The sequence below is a fragment of the Mya arenaria genome, chromosome 4 (assembly GCF_026914265.1).
Source record: "Mya arenaria isolate MELC-2E11 chromosome 4, ASM2691426v1".
NCBI lineage: Eukaryota > Metazoa > Mollusca > Bivalvia > Myida > Myidae > Mya > Mya arenaria.
In genome coordinates this window covers 48,797,965-48,823,584 of record NC_069125.1, presented here as the reverse complement: position 1 = coordinate 48,823,584, position 25,620 = coordinate 48,797,965, and the positions used below count along the sequence as shown (strand labels likewise).

The following is a 25,620-nucleotide window of genomic DNA, read 5'->3' as shown; positions in this document are numbered from 1 at the left end:
TTTACGTTCATACATTGAATATATTGTTTGCAATATGATTTTGCTTAAACCATCTACAAAAAAGCAATCATTTACGATGAGCCATGTTGTTTTTGTCTAACTGATATAAACAGCAAAGTATTCAGATCATTTTCCCAATGAATAATTTATCTACTAACTATTGAAGCTTAGCATTTTGTAAATACACTTTTCCTATTATACATTTTTATAAAAAGTTACATCATATATAATTCAAAACATGATCCGTACAGAGTTATTTTGAAAATGCACTTTGCTCAGATCACAACATATTGATGTGCCCATGTGTCTTTGACTTGTTTATTTGAAGAGCTGAGTACTTTGGACATGTACGTTATTTGTGTGGTACAAACAAGAACTACTTATTTTTTTCCATGAGCCCTATGTTATACATTTAAATTTGTGGTCTGTAGATAATATTAGCAGGAAGACACAAACTATAACGTCGAAGAAGGGAATTGGTCCCTTGGTCTGCCTGAAAAATAGAGACGCGATAAACATATACTGCTGTAAATTTAATTTCCTCAGAGTTATACATAGAATTGACGTTAAACATGATTTTCTGATGTATGTGATGACTCAAACCATCCCTCTACGATGAAATCGTTTATTTTGGGGCATGATTATTCTTACTGTTTGGTATAGAGACGGCCATGTCACTTAGCTTGTCTAAGCCTAAAGATTGTACACCATCAAATCTTTCTGTCCTAGAATAAAAGTTATTTAGCATGTGTCTTTACTTGTGTTGATATACAGCTAACCTACTCGATTGCAAAATATATCTCGATACCTGAATTTTATCCCAAAAAATGGAAGATGTTTTCATTTCTGTAGTTGAAAATCATGCTATTTGAAATCTGATGTAAAAAGGGTGTTTTGTTTGTTATTCGAGATAATTTAATTTGACCTAATAATTATTATAATAAGAAGGCAAGTGACATGGATACTGCAAGCGGCTGCTAAATATTTCTTTATAAAAAACTAGCTCTCATTATTTGTGCACATTTATTTTTCTCCTAAATATTCTTGTGTATTATTCATGTACATACTAAACACTAAGACTCGAGGAACATTTACCGTTGCAACTTCAGTTTTGACCCACGTCCATTGTTTTTCAGTTGGAACAAGGGCATAACTAAAATCCTTCTGAGTTCAGGCATTGCTTGACATGTGCGTTATACTTCTTGCAATATTACTACATGGTTTGAACATAATCAGTACGGTCTTTGACTTATTGCCGATGTTAAAATATTTTCCACACCCATGACGCTAAATCTTGAAAAAAAAACGTGGCAAATTGCGGGCACATTTAGCATCTGCATGTATCTTCAGAATAGACTACAGCTGTTTATAACTATATGGTCCAAATCGATCGGGGCCAGCATTGGGACATGCTTTTTTCCGTTATACGGTGAACCACAGTGGCTTAAAATTTGGAAATTCAATGTTAATTTTGAAAAAGGGACTCGGAGCCATTTTTCATCGTTCAAAGACCAAACTTCTCATTTTGTTAGGCAATACAAAATGTGTACCACATACTTGTAACCATACATACTACAATTGAAAAAACATTGAACACTGAATTTGGCACACGGAAACTCATATGCAAACAACATATCGATAACCAGAACTTATTTACTTGGCAAAACAATAATAAACTTCATTTTATCTACCCAAATGCGAATATATGTTTTTACCATGCTCGCGAAAAATAACACAGAAATGATACAAGTTTTCTTATTATTTGCATATGCATTACAATATCATGTAAGCCAAAGATGAAACGAGGACATTATTATACCGGACTATGCCCTTGTATTTCTTTGTTTAATTAAATACCTAGGTTTAGGTGCATTCACTTAATATAGGTATATAGAATTCATTATACATTTAAGGTTAGCGACATTCAGACGTTAATATGCTTTCAAAAAGAAAAACTTTAAAGGAGGAGAATATTAGAATAGTGAGCACAGGGATGTTGAATGACAAGAAAGAAATAGCAAATTGTTCCCTTGGTATTCTTATTGTGGCATTAAAAGACACAATTATTTTAATGTGCCGTAATATTTAGTTTCCATGTGACATATCTTTCCGTTGAGGCCAAAGTAGGTCAGATAGATAGATAGATAGATTTATTTCGGCATAGGAAGCATATACATAGTTCACAACATAACATAGGATAAAATAATGAGCATTATTAAATACTATATCACATACGAGAAAACTATGACATACACACCAACACCAAGGATAACACAAAAAAGGGCAAGCCCTTATTTCCATTGTGGTCCTTTGTATTGGCGGCATGACATAGAGAGGCGGACCTAAATATAATCATGTTTAAAAGTACTATTGAGTCATAAAAATGTATATCACAGTCAAATCTTGATTTAGTGGCACTCCTGTTTGCAGCTAGGATTTAAAATACATTACTAAAATTGTAAAAAGATATTAGCAAACAATTTAAAATCCTGAGCCGAAATAGGTAAAAACAATTTTAAATACTGTTCATAAGATGACTTTTGATGGCAACCTTAAAACTTTGTAACCTGTTGATCTCCGTTAACTCTACAGGTAAATCATTCCATAGTTTAATTCCAGAGAAAGCAAAGGACTTAGAACCATGAATTTTGACTTTAGGTAGACAATACCCACCCTTTTGACTAAGTCTTGTACTATAATTATGTACGGAATCTTGCGAAATAAAGTGTTCACCCATGTAATCCGGAGACAGGCCATTTTTTATCTTAAAAACATGACACAACATTATCTGTTCAACTCTTCTGTGGACCGGTAACCAGCTAAGGGACTTAAAGTGGGATGGGTCAATATGGGCTCTGGAATCCAAGTCAAGTACATATCTCATTATTTTATTTTGACAAGTTTGTAACTTATTTTTTAAAGACTGTGTCAAGCTATTATACCAAACAGAGCATGCGTAGTCATAGTGACACTGAATAAGAGACATAACCAGAAGTTTCTTGGTATGCTGTGTAAGAAACTCTTTCTTGCGGTAAAGAAATTTTAACCGAGAATTGGCCTTCTTAAGAACAGACTCGGCCATGGAGCAAAATGACAGATTTTGGTCTATAGTAATCCCAAGATACTTGATAGATGAAGTTGATTCAATGGATGTACAAGAACAGGTTATATGCAGGTTAGATTGTGACCTAAGCTTTTGCCTGGACCCAAATAAAATTGATTCGGTTTTACCCAAGTGCAGTGACAACTTATTGTCCACTAACCATTGGCTGACCAATTCCATATCATCTGTCAACGCCTTTTCAACAACAAATAAACTTTTACCAGATACCAGGATACCAGAATCATCAGCATATAAAAGCAATTTATTTTTTACCACAATGAAACAATGAAGTCAATGAAAAATGTTCATTACTGCATCAGACAAAATAAAATAATATTAAAATATTTATAACAATTGTCAACATGTTGATCACTGCAGATGCAATGTTTAATGGAACTCTTGCAAGATAATAAGATTAGTAATTCCATCCACAGGTGATACATTTATCACCACAGGAATAACCAACTATAGACCAAAACAAGTTTTTTGGAATGACTTTTAGTATACGTTTACAGCAAAAAATCCCGAAATTCTGTCGCGTACCTGTTTAATTATTTAAAAGTCAATTTAAGGAAACGGTATTGGTTCATGTACCCAGAGGGTGTTGATCAGTGTTAAAGGAACACCGTAATAAGAAATCTCTTTCGTTACAGGAAAGCAATTACCCTTGTGGTATTCCCAATATCAGTTGAACATGAGAATAAAGCAGATCTGTTGATTTCTAAAAGTCTTTGATCAGAACATATATGTTGTTACATATTCGATTGACTTCCAGGCAATGTAACCATTCAACCTTTAAACAAAAAAATGTACGTTCAAAGATACACCATGTAAACCCTGTCTAATTGTTATGATTTGTTTAATATGTTCGTGTCCAATAAAAATAACAAAAAACATTGACGTTGATTTTTAACAAAACATTAAACAATGGAATTGTTGAATTCATTTTCTGATCTAGTATGGCAGACTTTTTCAAAGTATTGTTCTGAAAGAGTCAACACAAAGGTTTTAACAAGAACATTATTTTCGAAATAGTAAAGCATAATACAAACCATTTTCAAATCAAATTGTTAGTGCATATCTTTTAACAAACTAAACTTGTGTGGGTGAAAGGAAGCATCAAATCAAGTATTGTAATACACTATTATTACATATAAAATAAAAAAGACATGTTATTGTTGTTGTTGTCACAAAGCAAAGAGTTGAGGGGAGTGCTATGTCATTAGTACAAATTGTTGTAATCGCTCATGGATACATTAATATCATTGTCGATACTGTGATTCCATTTAATTTGTGTCGGTATGTTTTAATTGCACAGTATATTATGTCCATTAAGACCTTTAAAAGATTACAGTTTTTTTGCTTATCTTGTTTTAAAATGTCTGGATTATTTGTATGTAACAGCCAAACGGCCTACGCAATCGTTTAAATTTTCGCATTTATGAGGGTGTTTAGCTCTAAGGTTTGACATGCAATATTAATACATTAAAATAGTTTGTCTTATGATACATGTACATGTATATGCAATATTAAAATACGCTGACACAACCATCACACTATATGTATTGTCTGGTCTGCATAGATAAAAGGCGTCAAGAGGTTTTTGTTTCCACAACCCCTTCCTATCGGACTATGTGTGTATACTTCTGGCGGCCATAGAAATAATTGTTGAAAATGACTTCTATATATCCTTTAACACTTATTGTATCTATTGTTGATATTACCTGAGTATAATGGTAAACTATGTCATTTTAATGGAATTTCATTATTCGGTGAAATATATCTTCAACATAAACCTTTTATCACAATGATCTATTGATAAACTTCAAGCTACATGTCCGTACAATAAGTTTAAATAATACCAGTTGAATTCTATATTTGACAACTGTTTCAGTGCAAATACAATAAGTCTTAAACGCATGGCTTCTACAAGGGTAACTAACTTTTTTGTTACTTCTACCTCCTCCACACAATTATAAATATCGGTTTGTGGAGATTACACTTAACGGAAGATGTAAATGACAGACGGAGCTCATAAACTGGTACAAATATAGATATAGATATGAGCAATACAGAGTTAACACTTTAATTAAGACGAAGATATTAAGACCAAGATAAGTAAGAAACATTCAAGTGTATCTCTCCTAACGGGAATAGGAAATGATAATAAAATGACATATGAGCTGTGCAATGAGTCAATCAGTGAAATAGATTTGGTTTGTAAGATACAACACTGTGAGATCTGTGGAAATTAATTAATGGTATATTTGGAATTGCTAATTTGAAACATTTATGACCGTCTGGAAGCTACATCTTTATCCCCAATGCTTTCACTACCAGTGTCAAAGGAGTACCATGGAATGATTTCGGACTTACACAGCTCTGACTTTTCATTCTTGTTTTAATGACTTCACTAGGTATGCACTTACCTTGGTGATCTTATACAGTGCATTGGCAAATGCATCATGTTATCCAATGAAGGACTCCGATCAATCTATCATGTCCCCCTGTCGGATAACACTTGAACGGAGAAACATCTCCTGTCGCAATCATAACTTACTTGGAAATTATTTTGTTATCATATTTATAATTATATTGAAAATTCAGATTTTTTTTACTATTTTTTTTTTTTTTTTCAGATGTTTAATACCATAAAACCTGTGTAGGTGTTCAAAGACCGAAAGGTTTAGCTTACGGTTGCAGGCTCTATTGTTAACTCCTCCTACACAACCGCGTAACTTTATTGGTTTTGTTTGCAGGTTTCCCATCTGAAACAAGCAGTGGCCGTGATCATAAACGGTGGTTGCCAGCGGTCGAGTTAACATTGATGTTTGCAAAGAGAAAGATTCATACAGTAACCCTCAAGGAAGTTTCAATAATATTCCGATAAAAGGGGATTTATTCAAAATAATTCCAGATGAGTAATTCGTCGTTAAGTGAGAAGGATCTGGTAAGTACAGAAGTAAATATTGTAGTTGCCGAATTGCAGAATATTCCGTTTATTAACGATGCAGGATCGTATTCTTCCCATTTGAACTTTTTACAGAAATCAAATCGCAAATAATTTACATACAAAATTCAGTTATTCCGTCTATTCGTATTCTTCCCTACATTATATTTTACAGAAATCAAATCGCAAATATTGTATATATTCCAATTTGCAATTAATTCCGTCTATTAGCGCTGCATGATCGCATTCTTCCAAATTGTTTGTTTTACAGATAATGAATCACACTTTGCTCTATAAAATATGAATATCAATTAATTTTATTTGGTTCAAGAAAAATCGGTCATGCTTTTAATATTTTCTTTCAGAAATGGGGAGGACTGATATTGGTTATATCATTTGTTATATTGCAAATACTATCAAACATTAACGTTGAATAGGCCGAATAACATGACATAATATCGGATAGAAATGCAATGAACGATACTCGTACATGTATATCAATGATTTATATTTGTTGCAGTTTTCCATTTTCTTTCTAGTAGATCAAATACAAAATGTATGATACACATTGTTGGAATTATTCAATGATTGGAAGAAAACGTTTACGTCACTGGTCAAAATATCTAAAAGTAGCATAACAGTATCAAGTGTCTTATTGAATTGAGCAATATTACTTGCCTATACCTGACTATATATAGCAAAAAGCAGTTTATCATGATTACTTTTAAAATAGTATCCTCAAAATGATAAAAATATGCAATCACAAAAATAGTTAAGCATAATTTTGTCAAAAGGGACAAAAACGTTTTCACGAAATTGGTAAAAAGATTACATAACATGGTATTCGTACGCTTGACTGAACAGCGCTTTTAGTTTTGTTTCTAAATTTGAAGTACGAACTATACTCGGGAAACTTGATTTAAGGGGCCATCTTCTCAGTGCAAAAATGCAAAAAAGAGGGACATGACGCAAAGAAGCAAATATTTTGTAAAAACTAACGTTAATGTGACTTAACAGCAGATAACGTATATGATGGATTGTATAATCAATCAATCAATCTATAAATATTTTATTTTTGTATACAATTAACGACAAAGACCGTCCATGTTGTTTTGTTTAATTTAAGTAAATGAAGCAAATACGAAAAAAATCTAAATCTTAAAAAAAAATATCTATGACTCGAATATTAAAGAATTAGATATAAATACAATAATTATTAAGCGCTCTCCGGCGTCAGGCTTTTCCCACAATTCTTAGGTGGTAGGTTGCGCTTTTTTTAGCGCTAAGGCCACACCAAATTAATATTTCGTTCCTCGGATTTACCGCTCCTATTTTTTTGAAAATGTAAAAAAAATATTTTTATTTTTTTCGTGCGCCCGCACCTCCAGTTTGATCGCCAAACATATTTTTTTCAAGTAATAATTTATTAAAAGGCTAAAACTTATCAAGTATAATTTTTCTACGCTAGTTTTCGTGTTTTTTTAAAGGGAAGTTACCGATGCGTAGTGTTTTTATACTGTATCTCGATCGGTTTAGCATGGGTTTCAATATATTCAATCAAAATGGTGGCTTCCGGTATAAACAATGTGGCTCGAAGTTTGGAAATTAAATCTTATTTTTGACAATAAATATGTTTTGAGCATGTTTGAAGTCATTGTTGATCGTCTCATGCACTAAAGGATCATTATTTAAAGTAATCATTATGCAATAAAGCATGTGTATCTGAGTCTGGTAGCGATAATATTGTGTAATTAGTGACTCGTTTTGAATGGAAATCGGAATGATCAACTTAGTACTATTTTATTCAAGTCATAATACAAGGGACCAAAATTTTACCTCGTTACGAAGATGCTGAAGAAAAATGATCATCTTAACTGGAAGATGAGTCATTGTTTGGTTCAAACTGATGTATGAAGCTCATTTTTGATCAAACTCTGACAAAACAACAGTTTTGAACAAATATTTTTTTCACAAATAGCGATAAAAAACACTGGTCTGGATATACCTCAACATAAGTAAGCCTAAGTTTATCACCTTATAGTTTGTTTTTATTTGCAGCATAATCTGGGATTGTAATGCACTTGTCAATTGTAACCACTGCCCCGCCCACCCCTCGCCCTTGCTCCAGGGGTATACCGGAGACAGCAGAGGCAATGGGTTGTGTTTTTAACTTTCAGGTGGCCCCGCAGTGCCTAGTGAATGTGGTTTTGTCTTCATATTGAAAATAGTCGGGAATGGGCCTTACATAGGTATTCGGGGTTGCGGGGCCATTCGGCAGGGTTTACCAGCAGTGTGTCCCTGCAGGTCGAGTATTTTACCCATGTTTTGAGACACCGGAAGTCAAAGTCCCCGCTATTCCGGACTTAGGGGGGGGGGGGGCATATACAATTGGCTGGTGCATAAAAACATCTAAATAACCCAAAATAGTACTCTGAAAAATACCCTTGTTCTTTTTGGTTTTAATAAGCACATGGCATTGCATTTCCTGTGATAATAAAAACAAAATTTAGTTTATGTTATATGGAGTCTGATGTTTGATGATGCCTGTGTAAGTGATCATTTTTTGCAAATCCAAAATCAATCCTAAGTTATGTCTAAATACAGTTGCATATGATGTTAAACTGATTCAGGTAGATTTATTTAAGTCATTTCAAATTTTTTACTAAAAGCAGGGTTATTTATTATTATGAATGATCGTCATATTAAAGTACGTTTTAATTATATAAGAAATTAGATTTATCCATATAATGTTTGTACTAAACACGGATGAATAAATAGTATGTATTCCGACATTTTCCCAATGTCCATTAGAGGTTCAGTTCAAGATGGCATTAAAATGGGTTTAAGGGCAATTATTTTGTACAATCTTTCTTATTTATATTGAATATAAGGAAAAATATTTTTTTCGCTCTTCGCTCGCTTCGGTTTTTATGAAAACTGACAATTGTTTTTTTTTTTTCGCTCGCTCGCTCCAATTTTTTTTGGCAAAAATCCGAAGAACTAAACATTAATTTGGTGTGGCCTAATTTCATTGTTAAGAACGCCACCAGCCGAGCGGTCATTGTTTATAGTTTTCAACGCATGACGAAAACTCAAAACTTTTCTTTCATTTAACCATAACGTGTCAATTTGTCTCTTTTATTTCACTTTTAAAACTCTTTAAATTCCATACCTAAACAAATTTAAAGACACAACATTGATGCTTTAAGATGTTTGTCTTGTATAAGGCTCAACATGGTTTTGTTTCGGGTATTCTATTTTGAATAATCGTATTCCTTTGTCTTTGATGCGAGGGACAATTTTTTACCAGGATAAAATTTTGTTTTGACTGAAATTAGGCTTAAGTATTCTTTAGTTTAATAGCGCAGAGACACCTTTTTAGCAGCAGTTATCGCTCTTGAATGCTGTACAATGATTTGAACTATAAGTCCCTCGTATGTGTGGACCTAAGATGTGTGAAATAATGACAGATGTAACACAACTCACGAAAATGGAATATTGATCAAATTATGGCGTTGAATTAAATGCATTTGTAAAATTTCAACCATGACCATGTTATTGATAATAGTTTTGCTGTAACACAAACATATATTGTTTAATGATGTAACATGTTAACGAATACATTAAATATACAATGCTCCATGAGACAGTTGTATCATTTCTTAAACAATCATATTATTTTAAGTAATTCGTTAGGTTTCATATAACGTAGTTAAATGAATCTAATTTGTTCAACATGGTTGAAACGCCACTTCCTGAATATCATGAAAGGTTGAGCGCCCTTAAACTTACAGCAAAACTAACTTTATTGCTCTAATATGTTACATGTACGAGCAAAGTATTTTTTAGATTTTGTGTGACGCTTTCTAGGTAATTGATGAACTAAGTCAGATATATTTGGTGATTGGCTTGCCCTGGTCACTACTCGGTATGCTGTTGAGCTCCTTTTTAAAACGCTTCGTTAATGATTGGTGGATGCGTGGTAATGTTATAAGTTGCCGAGGCACAACGATATAAGTCGACTTCTGATGATGTTGATGGAGCAGAAATAAAAACAAAAAAGTAAAACAATTGTAGACCACACAATCCATGTTTTGTCTTTGTCTAGGCTACACCTCAGCGCGAAAGTTTGGCAAAATATATTTGCTTGCCATTCGTGATTTTGCCGCATGACCGACAACAAAATCTCCATTGAAATGGCAAAACCATTTGCATAAAACATTGTCTAAAATATCACACTTTTTATACGGTGTTTATTCTGGCGTTTGCAAGACATTTGTGTATAGAGACTGGTCGAAAACGTAACTTTTGTAGCAAAGGAAGAATATTTCTACCAATGCAAAACAATCTAATTAATGTCTTGCAAATGGCAAATGAAAAATGTCATCAGGAAGTTGTCGTGTAACAGCAGAAGACATCGTACGGTTACGCGAATGACTAGCCTTTTGAAATGAGCTCATGCAATAGAAAGCGGACTTTATCACTTTTGACACGCAACCGGCAGCGCATACCAACGACGGGCAGGATGATTTTGCCTCAATTTATACTGCTAACCTTAAAATGGGATATGATCGTCCTTAGCGAGTTTGTTCAGTTAACCTAAGAAGGATGAAAAATAAATTGAATATATTTCGTTACCAAACATGAGACGACGAAAAATGCCAACAAAATGAGTTTTCAGTATGCTGAATTTAACAAAAACAAACTGACAAATAATAATAATACACTGACAAAATCTGTCGCAGAAGGGAAATATGCGTATGTCCTTTATAAAGACCATTCTTCCGAGGTGGCGATAAAATCACTGACTACAGACCAAGAGGTACAAATATTATATGATTTCGCCGACGGAATCGTTTTTTCGTTTTTCCCTATTGTTCTTTGTAGTCTTTACATTGAACAACATATTTCAACTGAAGCGCTTTAGCAATTATTCATTTTCAAATCGTTCACATTTAAATACATTTAATGTTTAAAAACGTGTAAGATGTTTATTGCTGGAATGCTCTTCCGTTTGTCCATTTCCCTTTCTGACTTCCATTCCTTGTGCATATGGTATACGCAGTATATTAATAAAACACTGTATTTGATATCGTGGTTAGACAGAAACAAGTAACTTAGGTAAACCTGACATATCACAACTTATTACAAAGAGGATGTATTTGTGAAAGATATATTTTATACAACTGATTAAAATAAAATCATGAGTCAGTTTCAACATTGGGTATTTTATTCTGACACAAACGTCGCATGCTTTTTCCGAAAAAGACATGCAAACGTGTTCACTAATATATATCCTTAATCCTGACATCCAAGACATTGAAAGCACTTTTTTACGAGTAAAAGTTTTATACCATCTTGTTTGTTTTATTGTCAATTTCCATTTAACTGGTTATTTCCTCGATAGAAATAATGTCTTTTGGAACTAGGAATTCCTCGACTAAGCAAATTGGCTGATAAACTCCTGGAGATTTTTCTGTTGGTCTGACTTCCCTATTACTGAGCCGACTGTCAGGAATATAAGCGGAGTTTTTTCGAATCCGCCATTCTTTCGATTTGATCCATTGATTAGATCGTTTTGATAACTTTCGATTACAAACACATAATGGCTATGTTTAGTTATGTAAACATCCTAATAACCCATAAAATTATGGAACAGTAGTAATTAAATAAGACGCTTTGTCATTGAATTACGAACCCACAGTACCTTTAAGTGTGTACTGTTTTTAAGAACTTAAAAGATAAGAGATTTAAATTGAAACGTTTCGAAATGAGATATTTTGCTTTTCCTTGTTCAACAACGGTTTATTATATATACGAGTATATACGCCATTCTGACTTAGACTAAGAGAGAGCCAGATGTGTAACAGTCTGATAGATAAATTGGTTTATAATATACATATTTGTCGTAATTTACGTTCATTTTTTCTATATCATATGTTCATATCAACATATTGATAATGCAGGGCTTCGTGGTTCTTGTTTGTCAGCTTATGTTTTGGCTTTTGTCTTTTTGCAAATAAAGGGATTTGTTTTAATTGTTTCACTGTAGAGGCAGAGATTAATCTTCCCAAGTTATAATCAGGCTGGAAAATATCCGTTTAAAAGATTTTCAGATTGTGTAGTTTGTGCTGTAATATAAATTAATTTAATGTGTTTATTCTTTCTCAACACGCGTGAAATAATAAACAGTAAACATGATATTAAACAGTAGCTATAAAATATTCCTGGATGTTTTAGATTATCCGAAAATTGAAAAAAATAACATATGCGAGAATAAGGCAGAACGATATCTAGAAGGCCGGTTGCGGAGTGTGCAAACAACGACGTAAAGAAATTATGTAAGCAAGGAAATCTAAGCAAACAAGAAGGGATTGATATAGCGGAGGTAAACTTAATATTGTTGGAAAGCATAATGACATGTTAAAAGTGGAGATCTTTAAGAAAGATTAGCTGAAATTATATACTATAAATGTAAGAGAATTTTCACAGTAGCGCAGAAAATCCGCTTATATACATATAATTATATAAGATAAGATAATATATACATACTTTTAAAATAAAAATAAAAAAAATAATTGCAAATTTCAAATTAGTTTACTTTTAATTTTAATCCAACATCATATGAAGCACTTAGTAATTCACTTCAACATTACATCCAACAGAACAATGGAAAGCATCGTTAAATAATGGATGATTTATTGGGTGTTCAAACCTGCCAACCGCTGTCATTGTAATCAACAAAATAGACATTTTATATATTATTAACATGATTCCAGGTGTACTTGTTTTGTTCGAAAAATAACTGTTATAAGGCTTATACCCACACTGGTTTCGAAAATATATGCAGGTGTGACAGTGCCAGTTCATCTTGAGAGTTAATGCATTTAGGTAATTTAGCGAGTTAGGCTGAATAGCTCTTTTATTATTCATATTATGAAAACAATTCCATCCCAACAAGCCATTGTGATAGTTAACTATGAATAGTATAACCAAACCAATATTGACAACAGAAAACAATTATATTTTATTTAGTATTTACGTGATGACTTTTTTCTGGATTTTGTCGTTCTTCATTTTAGTAAACCACGGCCTATAAACGCCAGCTTCACCACTTTAAGGTGGTGCAAAGAAGAAGAGCTGTCGACACTTCCGTGGTGGAGCTGTACCCTATGTTTACACGAACAAACGCGAGTATGGTTTATATTTTATTTGATATTTTCATTAAACGGACATATTTTGAAAATCGGAGAATGTGGTACCGTGTAAGAATACTTCTATTGTAGGCTGGTTACTATTTCGTTTCAATATTGTGCAAACTGTGGTGTCAGGAACTTTTCTCCCGAATCGGACTAGTGCATGTTTTGAGATGTGATTGCATAGCAAGTACACTTCGGTGCTTACACCCCCGTAGGAACACTCTCACGCATGCAAACATAACTGGTATGTACTGTACCTATGCCGGAACACAACAAAACTGATAAACACTTTTAAAAAGGAAATATGCACATATTTATAAAAGTGGGGCGCTGTTGCCCTGGTGGTGGCGCTATCGAGTATGTTTTGTGCTTGAAGTAATGTAAAAAGTTGACGCCTTTGGAATGAATACAGAAGATGCTATGTTTATCATTCATTTAACATTATGCTGGTTATGCATACTACGTGCGGAAACAAAACTTTTCGCGAACCATCTTAACCTAAATGAAAACTAGTTCGAAAATAAACGGCTAGGTGCTCTAATTTTACCATAGAACTATAAGTATATATCATGTGTGTCCGGTACGGATAGAAAAATCCGACCCGAGTGCACGCGCGTAAGCCGAGTTACCGACCACGCAGCGTGACCGAGGGGTGGATTTTTTTTATCCGGACCGGAAAAACGTGATTGATATTTTTTCTTGCATATCTAAAATTATCAATTTGTGGAAAAATTGACGTAGAATTGACGTCATAAAGCGCAGTAATTTTAAATCACTATTATTATTTGATTGTGCTTTATTGAAATGGAATAATGTACTTTTCATAAACCAATAAAATATATAAGAAGTGGCGCGTTGTTGCGTGTGGCATATCTTGCATGGAGGGTGTAGGATGCGTTTTTACAGTACTGGTCACATGACCGTAAACACACGTCCGGTATGCAAGAATACTTCTCTCTTAACCGGACACACATGATAGATACTTATAGTTCTATGGTAAAAATTAACAGCGCAAACCGTTTGTTTTCGAAATAGTTTCCAGTAAGGTTTAGTTAGTTCGCTTAGAGTTTTGTTTCCGCAAGAAGTATGCATAACTAGCGTAACAATGAATGATAAACACAGCAACCTTAATATTCATTCAAAAACATTAACGTTTTATATTACTTCAAGCACAAAACATACTCAACAGCGCCACCACCATGGCAACAGCGCCACCACTTTTATAAATATGTGCATTTTCTTTTTAAGTAAGTGCTTATCAGTTTTGTTGTGTTCTGGCATAGGTATTATGCATAACAGTTATGTTTGCTTGCGTGACAATGTTCTTACGGATGTGTAAGCACCGAAGTGTACTTGCTATGCAATCACATCTCAAAATATGCACATGTCCGATTCGGGAGAAAAGCCCCAGGCACCACAGTTACCACATTCTTCGATTTTTGAAATATGTCCGTTAAATGAAATAATCAAATAAAATATAAACTATACTCACGTTTGTTTATGTAAACATAGGGCACAGCTCCATCACGGAAGTGTCGACAGCTCTTTTTCTTTGCACCACCGTAAAGTGGTGGAGCTGGCGTTTAGAGGCCGTGTAAACTTAACATGCATGTTTATCTAAAAAACACCGTACATTTGAATGCAATATTTGTAATCTGAACGGAGTTGGGAATACATTCCATTTCCTCATACGATGTTACCACTTTGATAACGAAATAAATCTATTATTACCTTATATTAACATAAATATTGTTAATAGTCGCTTTTTCTTAAAGTGTGAGCGAGAATGACGTAACAAAAATTATAATGTTTATAATTTGTAATAATAATATGTACAGCATGGCCAATTTCGCTTGACATGCAGTACATGGTACTCTAACTATATTTATCTACATCTACTCAAGTGTAAATCAATTTCTATCTACAATTTACTTGATATTGTAAGCTGTATCTAGAAATCTTACCGCCAAATTGACCATTTCACATATTACCTGTATTACAAATGTAATTTGTATTGCATGTAGATTTATCTTTGCATACAGGATATTTGTTGTGTGTAAAATAAAACTGCAACACTGTGTGAAGATAAACCGCTGACACATGTGTATTGCAGGAAGGTAAAACAACACATTTGCTTTAACAAACTTTGCAGTTCAACAAGTAAAATAAGATCACCAAACACCCATGGGTTTTCTTTAGTATGCCATGTGGTATCTGAAATTCCTCCTTCATACTGTTATATCGGCTTCGGCGAAATACACCAGCATGGAAAAAACCTTTTAATTGAAGCTGTAAACGAGAAGAGGGTAGAAAAACCTAGACCTGGTGTGCTTATGGGCACAATTAAGTGTTAGCACTTTAATTGAGGCGGAGAAAGATCTTTGCACTAAGGTATATCACTCGGATGGAAATAAGAATTAATACAAATGCAGAGAAGGAAATAACTGATTGTACAATAAATAATTTACTAAGCAGTGAACAAAAGTCAAACATATCATTGTCATTGCCATTGGCATCACGACGACAGAAAACCGAGTATAGGAAATAAATTTATAAAGAGAAAACTTCTTGTCAATTAAAATCTTCAAAAAGATGATAGAGTTGCCTAAACCAACGGAACGATAACACTCTTCATGAAAATCAGACGATCAGCAGGAGTTTTTTTCTTTAGAACATTACATTTCACAAAACACCTATATGTGGAAATACAATGTCCGATTTTATTATTTTTAATTTTACTCGTATAAATCTCTTCCAAAGACCCTTATGACCCCCTTATGGGTTAATTTAAGGTGTTTATCAAATACTGTATTATGTCGTTGAATATCAGTAATTATAAGTATCTGCTAAAGAGTAATATAAAAGATAATGAATATGTTCAACTCATAAACTGCACAGATAAGCTCTTAAGTTTCCTTTTTGCATAATTAAATATCATGATGTTTGTTTGAGTCACATACGTCGTAATTCATGACGTCAATTACGAAAATTACTTTTAAACTGATTTTATTCGATACCGATCAAATGAGTTCGCTGTCTATTGGGAAAAGCCCATGCAGATTGGTAACACTTGCGCGTTATAACATGTTGTCTATTTATTGCACAGAGATAAATAATTGTTGACATGTGCGTGCTGCTGTCTAAATTTCGTTAGGATTATTCATCCAGTGGTTACGGTCTGCTAGCCATATTCAAAAGAATAAAAACAAAAGAAACAAATTAAAATAAACGTTCCAGGCATGCATGGACATTTGCCTTTAAACATGAACTCACGATCTCTATAATTAATCAAGATTAGGGAACGCTCTGCAAACTATCTTACACAGTGTGTTCAGGCACACAAATTTTGTTATTAACGTGGAATATCGCTCATAATATTAAATGTTATGTATAAGCTGCCTCGTTCTGATCAAAACAAACCATTGTGCAACAGCAAATGAATTGTATTTAGAGGTCATATCACAAGAATACCAGATACCTTCATGAAATTCGTGGCCGTTTAGGAACGAAACGTTTGACCCATGATGTTATATGAATGGCATCTCAAAATAAAGTTTTCAAAAGTTCGTCTTTTCCGCCTTCTGTGAGGGTGATCAGCTAAAGATTTATTTTTTTTTCACAACTGTTACTAGGTTTTTTTTTAAAGGTATGTGCATTTTACGCATCAAAAATCAAATAATTTTGAGCATAAAAACATTTTCACTTAGTAGTTAAATAATAATAAGTATGGTCCCACTTAGTCCCGTTATTTTTTGTCCTTATTCTCACATTTACATTATATATTATTTTATAGTCTGCTGATGTCATCGGCATAATCTCACTGGATCAGGAAGTGCTATCATCCTACGCCCTTGCGTAGGCCCAACACGCTATGAATTTCAGCATCACTGAATAAACACAGATGTTAAAGCCGATTTAAAACAATACAACAAAACAACAACTTTAACATGCGAAAAAACAAGATGTAATGACATATTTCATTATAAACATGTGAACAAAACAAGATAAAATACCTAATTGCATATGTAAGATAGAATGCCATATTGCAAAAAAACGTGAGAAAAAATAAGATATAAGGACAAATGCAATATAGCTGTGAGAACAAAACAAGATATAATGACATAATACAGTGTGAACATATGAAGAAAACTAGACATAATGGCATAATGGCATATTGCAATATACGCGTGTGAAAAACAACAATAAATTAATGAACATATAGTAAAAATGAGATATAATGACAAATTGTAAACGGAAGTGAACAATATATAATGCCATACTGTAATTTAACATGACATATGAAAAAAATATAATGGCATATTGCAATTTAACATGATATCAAAACAACATATAGTGGCATAATGCAAAAACAATATATACTGTCATAATGCAATTTAAACATAAGGACAAAAGAAGGTTTAAGTTATTTAAGTGTAGTGCCCGTCTTCTGCCCACAGTCAGGAATGTTTTGTAGTCGTTTTTCGTTCAAATACATAACCTAACTGAGTTGACAACACTGATGCAACCAATTTAACGTTCCTTTTTAACTCAATTTGGTCACCAGGCGAATAATCATTTTTATTGAAATCGAACAATTTTCCGTATGAAGCCTACTGATGCATACTGTTGGAAATGATTATTGCAGTCCTTCCTATTACTCATTCAAACATAACGTCACTTTGTAACTCTTTAGTCACCAGAAGCAATCATATGTGTTGATACTAATGTTGAAGAAGCATCGCAAATGGTTCTTAGTGTTAATGTATGGTATTTTGTTTAACTGTTTCGAAATTGTGTAATTTAAATTTAATATACTTGCAGCTTATAAATTATGCATCTCAAATTAATCTTCACTTTGTTACAAGGCGAAAACAATAAAAACAAAACACATGTAGTGGTTGCATATATAGCCCCAGAGAAAGCTTTTACGGAAATAACATATTGCCTAAAGCAAAACATGTCTATATTGGAGTTAGTATAACACTTTTGAGTAATGATTTATAGTGGGTGATTACCTTTCAGTTATCAAATTAAAACGACCGACTTTTAAGCAATCTAGGCAAAGAATATTTTATTTATAAACAACAAACACAACGGAATCTAACATCCCAGTTGCCAATGTTACGGAAAACCATGTTGAAAGACACATAGTTCATGGCCTAATAGACCCTGGACGAAATGCACTAACATAAACTGAACAGGAGAAACATTGTTTAAGGCCTTACAGACACTGAACGAAACGAACATAATTAAAAGCTTTACAGAGACTTGACGAGATTAAAATGAGTCAAGGTCTAACGGATACTGGACGAGAGACATGATTCAAGGCCTAAAAAGAAAGGGTGCATGGCGCCTGATTATAGGCCTAAAAAAAGGACGCGTGACACCTGATTCATGGCCTAAAAGAAAAAGGACGCGTGGCACATGATTCAAGGCCTAAAAGAAAAAGGATGTGTGGAACCTGATTCAAGGCCTAAAAGAAAAAGGATGTGTGGAACCTGATTCAAGGCCTAAAAGAAAAAGGATGTGTGGAACCTGATTCAAGGCCTAAAAAAAGGACGCGTGACTCCTGATTCAAGGCCTAAAAGAAAAAGTACGTGTGACATCTGACTCAGGGCTTAACAGCCACTGGACGAGAGACACATGGTTAAAAGCCTTAAAGAAAAAGGACGAGTGGCACATAATTCAAAGCATAAAAGAAAAAGGACGCATGGTACCTGATTCAAGACCTAAAAGAAAAAGGACGCATGACACCTGATTCAAGGATTAAAATAAAAAGGGACGAGTGGCACATGATTCAAGGCCTAAAAGAAAAAGGACAAGTGGCACATGATTCAAGGCCTAAAAGAAAAAGGACGAGTGGCACATGATTCAAGACCTAAAAGAAAAAAGGACGAGTGGCACATGTTTCAAGACCTAAAAGAAAAAGGACGAGTGGCACATGATTCAAGACCTAAAAGAAAAAAGGACGAGTGGCCCATGATTCAAGACCTAAAAGAAAAAAGGACGAGTGGCACATGTTTCAAGACCTAAAAGAAAAAGGACGAGTGGCACATGATTCAAGACCTAAAAGAAAAAAGGACGAGTGGCACATGATTCAAGACCTAAAAGAAAAAAGGACGAGTGGCACATGTTTCAAGACCTAAAAGAAAAAGGACGAGTGGCACATGATTCAAGACCTAAAAGGAAAAGGACGAGTGGCACATGATTCAAGGCCTAAATGAAAAAGAACGAGTGGCACATGATTAAAGACCTAAAAGAAAAAGGACGAGTGGCACATGATTCAAGACCTAAAAGAAAAAAGGACGAGTGGCACATGATTAAAGACCTAAAAGAAAAAGGACGAGTGGCACATGATTCAAGACCTAAAAGGAAAAAGGACGAGTGGCACATGATTCAAGGCCTAAATGAAAAAAGGACGAGTGGCACATGATTCAAGACCTAAAAGAAAAAAGGACGAGAGGCACATAATTCAAGGCCTAAAAGAAAAAAGGACGAGTGGCATATAATTCAAGGCCTAAAAGAAAAAAGGACGAGAGGCACATAATTCAAGGCCTAAAAGAAAAAAGGACGAGTGGCATATACTTCAAGGAATAACATACGCTCGAAGAGAGGCACATGGTTTAAGGCTTAACAGACACTGCACGAGGGGCACATGGTTCAATGCCTAAACGTAAAAAGACGCGTGACACCTGATTCAATGCCTAACAGACACTTGACGAGAGACGCATGGTTCAAGGCGTTACGGACCTGTTAGAAAAGTAATGAATTTTTGTTTTTGCTTTTCGATGAAAATTGAGTTTTCTCAGTGATAAAATAAGTGAAAATATCAATTTGTTATTTTCACTGCAAACTTAAGAGTATTAAGAACTTGTCTTTTCGTACAAAGTAGTTTTTACAGACGAATAAACCTGCTCGATTAGAAATTCGATTTAAAATCATATATCAAATATTGTTTTTAAAATTGTTATGACTTTATAGTAAGAACATGCCGGAAAATGCACACAGTATTATCCTGATTTGTTCTACTGCATCCACCTAAACAATGTCATTAATGGAGCGTGGTCTTCACTCTTTATCTAAAAACGACCCATCGTCAAGCGACTACAAATGATTTCTGACAGTGAGTGGTGATTGAATGCTAATGCATCATGAAACAAACTCTAATACTTGGAAAAATATGTTGAATCAAGTGTTTATTCACATTTGTATTGATTATGTGTTTGACCTTTCAGTAACTGGCGACCAGTGTTATTTTTGTCATGAATTCATAACCAGTGCAGTTCCGTCCATTAACTTTTATGAATTGGATGAATGATGCATTGATAAAAGTTCACTGAGGAATGTTCATAAAATATTTTCAATAAAATACGAGTAAATAATACAATATTAAAACTGTTTGAGAACTAAACATCCTCGGGCCGGAAACGGAAATGACAGCTACGTTATCAGATATCAGAACTGTGCATGTTGGGTGTGTTCCACGGCGGCGTTGTTGCAAACACTCATTTAAAAGGTGATGTTTAGGAAAATAAATCGAAATACCAATTAGACCAAAAATAAACATAAAGGAAACAGATGATTTGTCGATTTCTTTATATTGTACTTAATTTCAGCCTTTTCTCGACACTCTTAAAAATAAGTTTTTTTCTATGACACTCGTGAAATAAAACGATCTTACACTGACATCAACAATTATCCCCTTTTTGTTGACTTTAAACGTTTAGGTCATATAGTTTCATCTCTCCAAAACAGATAGAATTCTTTATACAATCTTCAAATGTGCTCTCCACATAGTGTATCATCTAGCTACCCTCATACAAGTCCACATTCAAGTGCATAGTAGACACTCACGAATCAAGTTCGGTCTTAAAGTGTAATTGTCGGAAACGAATGTTTACATTAAATCAATAATGAAAGCCACGACATTGTTCAAAGGCAATTTGTGTGCAATTTACAGTGTTTGCTGCACAACTTTCCATGCTGATAATTTATTGAAATTTATGATGCACACACACTTGAGTATCAAAGTTGGACGTTGTGTGTCATAAGCTAGCATGGATTTCTGTTTATGATTTAAAGTGTCTAACCTAGTGCCAATGTTCACCTTAAGATGCGTTCTGTACATATTTCACGCGTAATTTTCCGAACTGGCTTGTTCTAAGACGTTCAAACATGTTGAATACAAGTACGATTTCTAAATGTATTATCGCTATGTGTGTTTAGCTTTTGTACATTTTTCATGCGGTCCGAAGTAGCTTGAATACTTAGACAAAAACTGTTACGTCATTGATATATTATAATCTGCAGACAAAAAACGAAGATGTGATTAGCACTTTCTAATGCAAGTGCTTCAGAATAATTTTCCTGCGTTTCCTTAAACTGATAGACACATTGGTTTTGCCGTGTTGTGTGCATTATATTTTGTCATACATTTGTTATTTTGCTACATATTGTTAAAACTAAAGTATCCAATTAAGGAATAAATTGCGGGGTTGATGTCATTATCGGGGTATGAACGCAATTGGGGTGGTCTAAGTGTGTGGAGTCCGAAGGACTCCACGCGTACTTTGACCAGCACAATTGCGTTCATATCCCCGATAATGACATCAACCCCGCAATTCATTACTTATATTTACACCAATAGTTCCTGATTTCATTCAAGAATTGTTAAAAAAATACTTCATTTCATTTAAGGAAACCATTCATTAATTCTTTCTCACCCATTCTGTAAATAGAACGACCCGACTGTAACCGGAAACATTTTTCCAAATGACGTCACAATAATGCGGGAAAAGATCAACCACTTGAAATCAGTTTTAAAAGTAACATTTAAACAATTATGGCAACAATACATTGAAAATATAATGAATTAACACTTTCTAAGATGTTGATTTATATTTTACGGGACCTACTGACACAATACAAACAATAACAAGATCAATAGTTTTCATGTATATTGTTATGCGATGAATTGCGATCCGAACATATCCGAAGATGTTGCGTTCATCGATTGATGAACGCAATTACCGAAAGGCAGTTCATTTAAGGAATGGAAGTTGAGGTGTAAATATATTAAAATGAAAACAAAGCATATAAATAAATTAAAGATGATGCTTCCTTAAATCTTGTTACAGAATAAAGCATTTGATTTTATATTAAATATCCTTTAATAAAATGTGCCGAGATGTCTAGAAAACAAATTATTATTGTGTTTGTGTATATAAATATTATAATTAAACATATGAAACTGATTAAAGATGTATATAGACTGCGTATGTTGTCTCGTGTTGTTATTTGTATGTTTGTCCAATTTTGTATTTTTATCTTCGATAAAAATTCCATCGACGAAAACATTGTATAACGGTTGCCTACTCTTTCAAAGTTATTTAATATAAATCAAGTTTCATAGTGTTGAAATGCATGTTCGAATAGTTGTTATGTGAATTACAAAATAAATCACTATTGGGTTTGAACCGGTTTGTCGGCGCCACACTTCACAACTATGGTTGATATGGCCGTTTTATTATCCATAACATTGTGTACTATGGGCTATAACGTTAATTCCTTTTAAACGATTTTTCACCATTTTAATATCCTTCGACATGGTCATCGATAAGGATTATGCTCTGCAGCGAAAACTGATTCCTAGATCCGTGTTTATACAATAGCCAAAGCAAAATCGGTGTATTAATGGAAACCATTTATGGCCGTTACTACCTGGAAACGCCATACCACATTTGTTATTATGTCATTAATTGCATATTGCCTGGTTTATGACATGACAAGGCAACATTCACGTCAGCAAAGATAAACGACAAGTTGATTGTTTCTACTGAAATTCATTGAACTTACTCTTTATATAGGATGTTACAGTATTCTGAGCAGACTGATCAAGTGTAGGTGACTCGCTAGGTAAGCTTGTGTCAAGTGTAGGTGAGTCATTAGGTAAACTGCTGTATAAGTTGTGGTGGGTCAATAGGTTAATTTATGTACACATGTAGGTGAGTCACAGTGTAAACTTATGTACAAGTATAGGTGAGTCACTAAGTAAACTTGTGTACAAGTGTAGGTGAGTCACTGTGTTAACTTGTGTACAGGGGTAGGTGAGTCACTAGGTAAACTTGTGTACATGTGTAGGTGAGTCACAAGGTAAACTTGTGTACATATGTAGGTGAGTTACTGTGTAAACCTATGTTCAAGTGTAGGTGAGTCACTGAGTAAACTTGTGTACAAGTGTAGGTGGGTCACTGTGTAAACTTATATACAAGTGTGTTGAGTCACTATGAAAACTTGTGTACACGTGTAGGTGAGTCACTGTGTAAACTCGTGTACAAGTGTAGGGGAGTCACTAGGTAAACTTATGTGCATGTGTAGGTGAGTCACTGTGTTAACTTATGTACAAGTGTAGATGAGTCACTGAGTAAACTTGTGTACAAGTGTAGGTGAGCCACTAGGTAAACTTGTGTATATGTGTAAGTGAGTCACTAGGTAAACTTGTGTTCAAGTGTAGGTGAGTCACTAGGTAAACTTGTGTATATGTGTAAGTGAGTCACTAGGTAAACTTGTGTTCAAGTGTAAATGAGTCACTAGGTAAACTTGTGTTCAAGTGTAGGTGAGTCACTAGGTAAATGTATGTTCAACTGTAGGTGAGCCACTAGGTAAACTTGTGAACATGTGTAGTTAAGCCACTAGGTAAACTTGTGTACATGTGTAAGTGAGTCACTAGGTAAACTTGTGTACATGTGTAGGTGAGTCACTAGGTAAACTTGTGTTCAAGTGTAGGTGAGTCACTAGGTAAATGTATGTTCAACTGTAGGTGAGCCACTAGGTAAACTTGTGAACATGTGTAGTTAAGCCACTAGATAAACTTGTGTACATGTGTAGGTGAGTCACTGTGTAAACTTGTGTAGATGTGTAGTTGAGCCACTAGGTATACTTGTGTACAAGTGTAGGTGAGCCACTAGGTAAACTTGTGTACATGTGTAGTTGAGCCACTAGGTTAACTTGTGTACAAGTGAAGGTGAGTCACTGTGTAAACTTATGTACAAGTGAAGGTGAGTCACTAGGTAAACATGTGTACATGTGTAAGTGAGTCACTAGGTAAACTTGTGTTCATGTGTTAGTAATTCACTGTGCAAACTTGTGCATAGTGGTAGGTTAGTCACTGTGTAAACTTGTGTACGAGTGTGGGTAAGTCACTGTGTAAACTTGTGTATAAGTGTAGGTGAGTCACTAGGTAAAAATGTGTACATGTGTAAGTGAGTCACTAGGTAAACTTGTGTACGAGTGTAGGTGATTCATTAGGTAAACTTGTGTACAAGTGTAGATGAGTCACTTTGTAAACTTGTGTACAAGTGTAGGTGAGCCACTAGGTAAACGTGTGTATATGTGTAAGTGAGTCACTAGGTAAACTTGTGTTCAAGTGTAGGTGAGTCACTAGGTAAACTTGTGTATATGTGTAAGTGAGTCACTAGGTAAACTTGTGTTCAAGTGTTAATGAGTCACTAGGTAAACTTGTGTTCAAGTGTAGGTGAGTCACTAGGTAAATGTATGTTCAACTATAGGTGAGCCACTAGGTAAACTTGTGAACATGTGTAGTTAAGCCACTAGGTAAACTTGTGTACATGTGTAGGTGAGTCACTAGGTAAACTTGTGTACATGTGTAGGTGAGTCACTAGGTAAACTTGGTTTCAAGTGTAGGTGAGTCACTAGGTAAATGTATGTTCAACTGTAGGTGAGCCACTAGGTAAACTTGTGAACATGTGTAGTTAAGACACTAGGTAAACTTGTGTACATGTGTAGGTGAGTCACTGTGTAAACTTGTGTACAAGTGTAGTTGAGCCACTAGGTAAACTTGTGTACATGTGTAGGTGAGTCACTGTGTAAACTTGTGCACAAGTGAAGGTGAGTCACTAGGTAAATGTATGTTCAACTGTAGGTGAGCCACTAGGTAAACTTGTGTACATGTGTAGTTAAGCCACTAGGTAAACTTGTGTACATGTGTAGGTGAGTCACAGTGTAAACTTGTGTACAAGAGTAGTTGAGCCACTAGGTAAACTTGTGTACATGTGTAGGTGAGTCACTGAGTAAACTTGTGTACAAGTGTAGGTGAGTCACTAGGTAAATGTATGTTCAACAGTAGGTGAGCCACTAGGTAAACTTGTGTACATGTGTAGTTGAGTCACTGTGTAAACTTATGTACATGTGTAAGTGAGTCACTAGGTAAACTTGTGTACGAGTGTAGGTGAGTCACTAGGTAAACTTGTGTACAAGTGTAGGTGAGTCACTAGGTAAACGTGTGTTCAACTGTAGGTGAGCCACTGTGTAAACTTGTGTACATGTGTAGTTGAGCCACTAGGTAAACT

General features: G+C 34.4%; 1 protein-coding gene across 1 annotated transcript in view; it reads left to right on the top strand.

Annotated features, from left to right (window-relative positions):
- Nucleotides 1-5,920: 5,920 nt before the first annotated feature.
- The window catches only part of LOC128232881 (neuropeptide S receptor-like), a 48,123-nt gene continuing 28,423 nt past the window's right edge, over nucleotides 5,921-25,620 (top strand). Inside the window, exon 1 of the mRNA XM_052946663.1 lies at nucleotides 5,921-6,053. Within this exon, the coding sequence (XP_052802623.1) occupies nucleotides 6,021-6,053 (33 nt within the window). The 5' untranslated portion in view covers nucleotides 5,921-6,020. The remainder of the gene's footprint in view (nucleotides 6,054-25,620) is intronic.